The following is an 8,726-nucleotide window of genomic DNA, read 5'->3' as shown; positions in this document are numbered from 1 at the left end:
GTCAAATTTAAACTCTTACAAGAACCGGACTGAAGACCAACTAAACTATGGCTTAAAGTCCACGTACATTGGTTATACCTTAATAACTCAAATTCAATCAACAATCGAACCTGGGACCTCTAAGTTTTGGAGTCAAGGCCGGTCCTGAGATTGCTGAGGCCCAAAGCGAGTTTTAAGAATGTGGCCTACACGCGTTTCACAAGAAAAAAAAATTTGTATGTTGAAACTTTCTACATTCTATTTGCACCTAATGTGAGGTTTTGACACATGAAACTTGTGTTCATGACTTTTAATCCGAATCAAACGACCTGATTGAGTTACTCGAAAATCGATTTGATTTCGAGAAGAGCCTCGACAGTCCTCTTAGTTGATCTCCCTATCAAGTGCTTCAACGAGGAACTCGATGAGTCAGTAGCTTGTTCAGTTTCCTTTTTTTTAACCGGAAAAAGAAAGTATTAGAAAATGGTTGTGGTGGTGGAGGTTTAATATTGGTGGTGGTTGTGATGTTGAAGTTTAGTAATAGTTGTAATAGTGGAGGTACAGTGGCAGAGGTTTAGTAATCATGGTAGTGGTAGTGGAGGTACAGTGTAGATGTTTAGTAATCGTCGCGGTGGTGGAAGTGTGAACTAAAATAGTTTAAAAAAAAAATTAATGGTGGTGATAGTAAGGGAGGTAAAGTAGTAGAGGATGTTTAGTAATTCTGATGGTGTTCAAAGTGTCAACAAAGTAAGTAAAAAGACATACAATTTAAAAAGGAGAAAAAGCTTATGCATGAGATTGAACCTAGTTTGTTTGGACTCTTTACCATGCTTATTACCACTTGAATGAAAGTAACATACTTGTTGTTTTGATAATTTTATTATAGAGATAAAATAAATAGACCCCTTTTATTCTTTCTTTGTAAGCTTAATGTGAGGCCCTTGGACCCTGGGGGCCGAAGTGAAGCTTTGCCAGCTTGCACCACAGGGTCGGACCTGTTTGGAATTTCTGTCAACACTATCGACCAGTTGGACAGCCAAATGATGATGGCTTTAAAAAACTTAACATATTTTATGCAGACAGATTGAACGGTGAGATTGAGGGTTGTCGTATGTACTTACCGATTCATAATTCCAAGCTTTTTGTAAGGAGCTTTTAACAAAAAAAAAAGCTTTTTGTAAGGAGAGAAAGGGTTATTTCCCAAATAGCCCCCAACTTTGTGACCAGCTTCCTCCTTAGCCCCCTACTTTATCAAAAATACCTAAATGACCCCTTTTGTCAATTACCGTTATAACACCGTTAACCAGTCATCTTTTCTCTCTCCTCCATCTCATCGCCTCTCTCTGCCACTTCATCTTCTCGCCACCTCATCGTTTTCACCGGCGAAGGTTGCCGACCGACCAATTTTCCGTTCGACGACCTTCAAACATAAAAAAAAAAAAAATTTCTCCCCACTTTCTCTCTCTATAAATACTCTGGCGAAGGGGGTTTCCCTTCGCCGAAGGTCTGCGAACAGATCTATGAGGAAAAAAAAATTCTTTTTAAAGAGAGAGAGAGGAGAGAGAAAAAGTTTTTTTTTGTGTTTAAGGTCGCCGGAAAATAGCCCGGCCGGCGACCTTCACCGGTGAAGACGATGAGGTGGCGAGAAGATGAAGTGGCAGAGAGAGGTGATGACTGGTTAACGGTGTTATAACGGTAATTGAAAAAGGGAGTCATCAGGGTATTTTTGATATAAGTAGGGGGCTAAGCAGGAAGCTGGTCACAAAGTTGGGGCTAATTGGGAAATAACCCGGAGACAAATTGTGAACGAGCAGGATCTCTCTCTCTCTCTCTCTCTTCGAAATTTCTCCGCTAGACAACACCGATCCCTTTCTCTCCTCTTAATTTCCTTACCTATTCTGTTTGAACGAGAAGAGGTTTTTCTAGGATTTATTCACTTCCCGATCTAATCTCATACCACGATCCAACAATCCCCTCAACCATGTTCAAATCCTTCTGGTATTCATCTGGTTCTCTCTCTAAATTTAGGTTTCATCTTCTTTTGATCGAGAAGTACTGTTAATTGTATTTACTTTATGCTTTTTGATAAAAATCACTAGTTAGATTCCATTTCCATGTTTACTTGGTTGAAATTGTACAACCGCAGATTTGATCCTTCTTTCTTGTTATTTGTTTTAGCTCAAAATCAAAATAACTAATAATCAGTGTCTTGATTCGTAGCTTAGATTCTATACTAACCGAAGAGATTGGATATATTAGGGCAAAAGAAATTGAAACTGCTTAATTTCTGAAATTTTACCCTATTATGAAGAGATTTAAGTTATGTTTATATTGAGAAGCTTTGAGATCATTTTAGTATTTAGTTGTTTTTTGTGGCATAATTTGAAGCTTTTGACCTTGTTAATATACAGGGGTTCACAAGAACCACAACCTCCTACCCCTCCTGCACAATCTTCATGGTATCCTCCATCAGTGGGAGCCTCTACAAATTCTTCTCGGCCCTCAACGCCTGGTAGTACTTCTTCCGGTGGCCTTAATATTCAAAGACCTTCAGAGCTCTCTCAATCCCCCTCACAAACTCAACTATCACCATCTGAGGCTGCTGGCATTATCTATCTGTTGAAGGACAAAAAGTATGTTTCTGTTTGCAGCTTTCTTTCTTTTATTAGTTCCAATTGTTTTGGTTTCTTCTTGGTTGTTGTTATGATATTATGCGTCCGAATGACTTTGGGAATATGGAATATTTGAAGTTCAATTTCATTAGTGATGTTTGAATGCATTTTAAGGTTTTAATTATATCTCTCATGTCCTACTGGGTGCCCAAATAATTTATTTTGATTTTTAACATTTGTAGTGTTGATGAGTTACGGAAGCTTCTATCTGACAGAGATGCATACAACCATTTCTTATTTTCACTTGATCAAGTGAAAATTCAAAACAATGTAAGTTGAATAAACTTTTCTTAAGTTTTTTCGTACGGTAAGTAGATTAGAAACTTCCTTTGAGCAGATTCCGAATTTTCACACATTCAACTTCAGTATTCATAAATTGCTCTCTAAATCATTTTCGCAATATCAACACGCCATTTGTTCAGTGGGAAATAAAGTGCATACTTTCTTGTAATTGATCATGATCCCCTCCCTTCGGTGTTCATTTAAGAAATGTAGGATCATTCTGTCTTCAGGGATCATTGTTAGCTTTGAATGTGTCAATTTGCTAAAGATAAGAAAGATAAAGTGCCATAGAGTTGGAGGATTGACCTAGAAGTCTAGGACATTAGAATTAATTAACATAAGATACAGTTTGGGTTAGTCTATGCTCGTAAGTAAGCAAAAATAGGATGTCCATTTTAGACGAGGAGAAACCTTGTTGTGAACTTGAAATCATTTCCACTAAGGGGGTCTCTGGCTTTAACATTAGAAAGGAATACGAGGACCCTCATATAGGCTTGAAATAGGAATCAATTATTCAAGTGTTTTCTGTATCGCACATTTCTCATTTGTTTGTGAAGACCCCAGGGTATTGTAAGAATAAAGGGTAGTTCTACACTTCTACACCATCTGAAATTTGATATACTCATTAGATGCTTCTTATCATTCTTCCCTTTGATTGCTGAGAAAATATTTGCGTGAAAGAGTTATATAGATAATTGAAAGAATACTACCAAATAGACAGAGAGAGAGAGAGAGAGAGAGAGAGAGAGAGAGAGAGAGAGAGGAAAGAGAATCTCTTACACATTCACGTCCCTAAAGGGGTTAAGACAGTCAGTATGGAGCTCCTTGCTGATTCTAATCGTTGCAGAATCAGCGAGAAGATTCTACTCTTGGAAAGAAAAACTTTCGAGTTCAAGATTGTCAAAGAACAAGATAAAGATAGTGGAAAAATGGAAGAACTTTAATCAGTCTACATTGTTCTCGTCGAAGGCTCTGCCGCTGTGGCGGAACTTGCGGTTTTAACTCGTGCTCAGACACACACTTGCCTGAACTCAGGTGAGTAGTGGCTGGACAAATACTGTGAGAATGATCTGGTTTGCGTGTTCGGAAGAATGTAGAATGATTGTGTAAACTGTGTACGTGTCTACATGATTGCAGACTCCTCGGAGAATAGGTCTTCTCTTTGTTTCCCTGCATTGGAAACAAGAAGAATGAATTAGAATTGTCTCAAAGTTTTGGAAGTTCCCTTACAGGAGACACTGAAGTCTTAGGAATCTCAAAACCCAACAATTCCTACGTCAAACCACTTCACGTTCCCGACATTTAACGGCTTTGACAAAGAACCATGAGCCGTCAAATTTTCTTCCTTCAACTAAATCCCCATATCCTTCGGCACCTTGAAACCTAACCTACTTTACCCTTTCGGACTGCTTATCCTTCAGCAGCTAAACCAGACATCCCTCCCCTCTACCCCCTTGCACCGACAACACATCCATGAATCCAAACTACTAGTCACAAACCCTAGTTGCGGGGTCCTCTCAGTCATGCAACAAATTTAATTATCACCCCTCCCTTTTCACCTTCGACCAAGACGTCCTACCATCTTTCCACCATCCTCTATCGCGCCTGGATCAACCTCAACTTCCTGCAATCCAACCATTGCCATCTAAACCCTGCCAAAACAGTTACCAGAACTTCCTCCCCCATCACCAATCATTAATCGTGCCTCTTCTTTCAGACTGTCAGCCGCCAATAACCCTCATCTGATTGAGTTGAATTCCACTTTTTTTACATAATTGGATTGGATGGTATGTCGGAGATTCAAAAGTTAACCGAGGAAGGTGTGCAGAACCTTAGACCTTTCAGGTCGGGTTGGCAAGTGATGTTTGAAGACTTCAATGCCGGCCTCGTTTTGGTGAAAAAGTCTTGTAAAATCAATATGGTGGACATGACACTGAGTAGAATTAGGTTTAGGTGGGTTGACTAAGCATATCTGACCGTTGGAGACTCAATCTCTGTGCCGGGGTGTTACCCGAGTCTGTTCCAGTTGGAGGCCCATTGTCAGAAAGTGAATGGGCGAAAATACAAGAGAAGAAGATAGAATCACAAGCCCAAGAAAGTGGGATGGAAGTCAAGTGGGAAGTGCTCGAAGGCATCTAGCTTGCATCTTGTGGAGGACAAGGCTTTAGGAAATAAGATAGTAGAGGAAGTGGTCCTAATATCGATAACTCAACCATAGGGACGATTCCTGTGAACCTAACTTTGACTGTTCAAGTGACATCGTCAAATGAAAATGTAGGGCGGGCTGAGGAAATTTCACCAGGAGATAGTGGAAGATGGTAATGATCAGCAGGAAAATGAAGGTATTGCCCCGGATACGTCACTGGCATCCTCCATATAACTAACGGTGACAGGTGGTTGGGCAGAAACAGCTAGTTTTTCTCGATTGGGCAGCCAAGAGAATATTATAGAGGAAGAAACAGCTGATAAATGTGATGGGGAATCTCGACTTGTGTTTGAAGACTCTTCGGTCAAGACCGAGACCTTAGGGGAAAGGGAAGTTGAGTTCATGGGGACTGCAAATGTTATGGAATTTGGTGTCAGATATATAGAGATGAGCAAATGTTTGGGCTTCCAGAAAATACCGGAACATCGATATATAGACAAGGGACGGATAAATCAAAATCCAGGGCTTCAAGAACGACCGAAATTGATGTCTTCGTTTTAATTAATTATGGACTAATATAATCCTTGGTTGCACTTTATCTTTATCCTCTATTCTATACTTTAATTCCAGTCTCGTAATTGTTGTGTTTGTAACTTTTAGTTTTCTTTAAGATTGTTTTCTAACCTTTTCTCTTCCTTTTCCTGTCAATCATTAGCTAAGAGATGAACTTCGGAAGGAAACTTTGCAGCTCGCAAGTTAGTATCTTCTTACACTTATGTTATTATATTTCTCTGAAGATCACAATGTTCTAATCTTTCTATATAAATTAGGAGAAAATATTGAAAAGGAGCCAAGCATCTTGGAGCTTAGGAATCAGGTGAACATTAGATGATCTTCTTATTACTTTCTACTTGAAAAGCTTGCAATTTGCTGCTTTACTGACATCCAATTCTCTTTTTGGAGTGACAGTGCAGAATCATCCGAACGTCAGAGCTAGCTGCAGCTCAAGAGAAACTGGATGAATTAGAAAGACAGAAGGAAGAAACCTTGCAGTCGTTTTCTCCTTCCATGTTGCTTCAAAAATTGCAAGGTAAGTTGTTCATTAGTTGTCGATAAGAAGTCTCACTCATGCTTTGAGGAGGTGAGGTCTCACACCTTCGAGATATTAATCAATGGGAATGGTATTGGTTTTCCTTTGTGCAGATACTATGAATAAGACAGACGAGGAATCAGAGATCCTTCATAAGAAACTCATCGAGAAGGAAATCGATCTGGTTGCATTTGTTCACAAGTACAAGAAGCTCCGTACGAGTTACCACAAACAAGCACTTACACACCTTGCTGCCAAGACATCCTTTGGGTAAATGGAGATGGGGATCAAATGTATATCTATATATGATTAGTAAACGATTTTCTTTCTATTTTAGTTATCTGATTGTTGTATCAAATAGAATAACAATTTCCAATTAAAAACTTTTCTTGTATTTTCTCATGAACTCATAATCATTGTGGTTGGATGTTATTATTGTTCTGTTTAGAATCCTAGTGCTATCCATTACCATCCTTTATATGGATGACCATTATACAAGACAGGTAGAGGTAGACAATGGGTTCGTTTCGGATGATATTATGCAAACGTTTTAAGGTCACTCACATTCAAAGATTTTAGCCATGGAGTTCCAACTTGAAATTAGAAAAAAAAAATGTATTTATGAGATTGGCGTTCTTGCAATTCAATATGGATTGGTAGTAAAGTCAGCAAGCAATGGATTTTTTTTATGAAGGGATTTGCAACAATTTTGGGGGGTCATAAAAAATTTCAGGGCAACAAATTTCTTGAGGGTTTCATGGTCGGTCAACCACACATCTCTGTGGTTAGCTACCCATGAAATGTATGCTACATTTCGTGGTTGATCGACGATGAAACCCATGATTGAATGTTGATGATGCTATCACTAGAAACCCACGATAAAGGGTTTTTAGTGTTTCAGGCAAAACCCAATACTTTTGTCTAAAACGAAGGAATTTCGAGGAATATAATCCATTCTTTCGCTGGAGCAGTGAGATGAGATAGAAAGCGAGAGAGATTTAGCCGTGAGAGGGAGGAGAGAGAGAGGGGGAGAGAGAGAATTAGTGGTTAGAGAATGAGAGGGGACATGGACTCTGAAAAAAATTTATGTTAAAGATCACAATGACAGTTTGTTGGCAACCCCTTTAACTGAAAAAATTGGCCAAATATTTTTTACCCAAAAACTTTTGTTGTTTCCCTAAAGCATGTGATCGTCTAATTAGGTTTTTTATTACCATAATCTCTTGCACACTTCTTTTTTTATATGGACTCAAGAGTCATTACATCAATACATGACATGCATACATCATGAACTGGATAGGTTCAGTAACTACCATCTCAAAGACATCGTGTGCCCTAAGGACCGTATATAACCCTTAGGTCAGTCATGGGGCATGAGAGCGTGCTTATTCATACTTATCTTATTTATACCCAAGTACAATTATCATGGATTTCTATTTCCATGGAAATCGAACTTAGGACCTTCAGTATGCAGAGTGTGGATCCAACCACTAAGCCAGATAGTGGTGGATTAACGCCTTGCATTTAAAATTTGAGAGTTGCCTGCAGAGAAACAATGCAATAAAATGTTTCATTCAGCTGCACATGTTAGCTTAACACCCTTTTTGGAAATACATGTCAGCTTATGTGCGTGAGTGGCATGTTAGAGCATCTCTAATGGGACACTCGAACACTAACACGTAAATTGTCACTTGAGATTTTTAAATTTTTTGTTAGAAACCTTCTTCAATAGAACACTTCATCAAACACCCTATGATGATGGTGGATCATTTACTATACTCTAAAATTAAAGTGTCTTCTACTCTTCTTGAGTTTCCCTAAGTGTCACCTCATCAAATTTAAACTTCAAAATTTAAATCGATTAAGATTTATTTTTTCACTATTTTTTCCTATTGAATTTAAGAGTGCGCTAGATCGAGTTATTTTTTAGGTATCCGTTAGAGAAACAAAAAAGTCTAGAGTGTCATTTCTTTGTCAGTTGGAACATCTCCCATTCAACACTCGGTCTTAAAAACTTTAAGTGCCACATATGATTTTTATAGTTTTTGTTAAAAAAATTGTTTAATCCAAAACTCAATCTGGATCTCCGGTATATTGTAGAGGTAGTTAATAGATATACCTTAAGAGGACACACTAAACTTAAAGGAGGACCCGCTTGAGATATCTCTAGTTGTCCAACTAATCTGTATTTGAGTTTGAACTAACAGAAATCAAGTCTTCTTATTTTCCAAATAACTCAATATTTATTATAAGAAATAACCATATCACATACGAATTGACATGATTATTTTCGCCATGTAACAATGAGAATCTCTATTAGAATTTGACACATAAGACCAATAGAAAACTTTTTGGGTTTTGCATTGGAGATGCTCTTAAGAAAGAGCATCTAATTAACACTTACAATTCTTAAAGTTTTTCTCGAGTGTTCCATGGAGATGCTCCTAGGTTAGTTCCCGCTATTTCGCGGTGATTAGCACTACAGTCGCAATTTTAGCCCGCAGAGGGAAAACAAAAAAATGTTGCAGAGTATAAAATTTTAAAGAGAGAACGAATT

At 38.3% G+C, this 8,726-nt stretch overlaps 1 protein-coding gene across 1 annotated transcript; it reads left to right on the top strand.

Moving 5' to 3' along the window:
• The first annotated feature begins 1,696 nt into the window (after positions 1-1,696).
• On the top strand, positions 1,697-6,598 carry LOC147568058 (vacuolar protein-sorting-associated protein 37 homolog 1-like). The gene is made up of 7 exons (XM_086654508.1): positions 1,697-1,977; positions 2,391-2,612; positions 2,834-2,921; positions 5,795-5,834; positions 5,910-5,956; positions 6,049-6,169; positions 6,283-6,598. The coding sequence occupies exons 1-7, from the start codon at positions 1,961-1,963 to the stop codon at positions 6,441-6,443; spliced, it is 696 nt and encodes a 231-aa protein (XP_086510634.1). The 5' UTR covers positions 1,697-1,960; the 3' UTR covers positions 6,444-6,598.
• Positions 6,599-8,726: the final 2,128 nt, after the last annotated feature.

The sequence above is a fragment of the Eschscholzia californica genome, unplaced genomic scaffold (assembly GCF_041429995.1).
Source record: "Eschscholzia californica isolate CP2 unplaced genomic scaffold, dmEscCali1.0.p SCAF_1, whole genome shotgun sequence".
NCBI classification, from domain to species: domain Eukaryota; kingdom Viridiplantae; phylum Streptophyta; class Magnoliopsida; order Ranunculales; family Papaveraceae; genus Eschscholzia; species Eschscholzia californica.
Note: the sequence above shows the minus strand (reverse complement) of the source record. Positions and strands in the feature narration are given on the sequence as shown.

Bases quoted from the DNA above. Each gene is read 5' to 3' on its own strand.
- LOC147568058 (XM_086654508.1), top strand. The intron at 5,957-6,048 runs GTGAACATTAGA...TTGGAGTGACAG, and splicing joins TCTTGGAGCTTAGGAATCAG to TGCAGAATCATCCGAACGTC. The intron at 6,170-6,282 runs GTAAGTTGTTCA...TCCTTTGTGCAG, and splicing joins GTTGCTTCAAAAATTGCAAG to ATACTATGAATAAGACAGAC.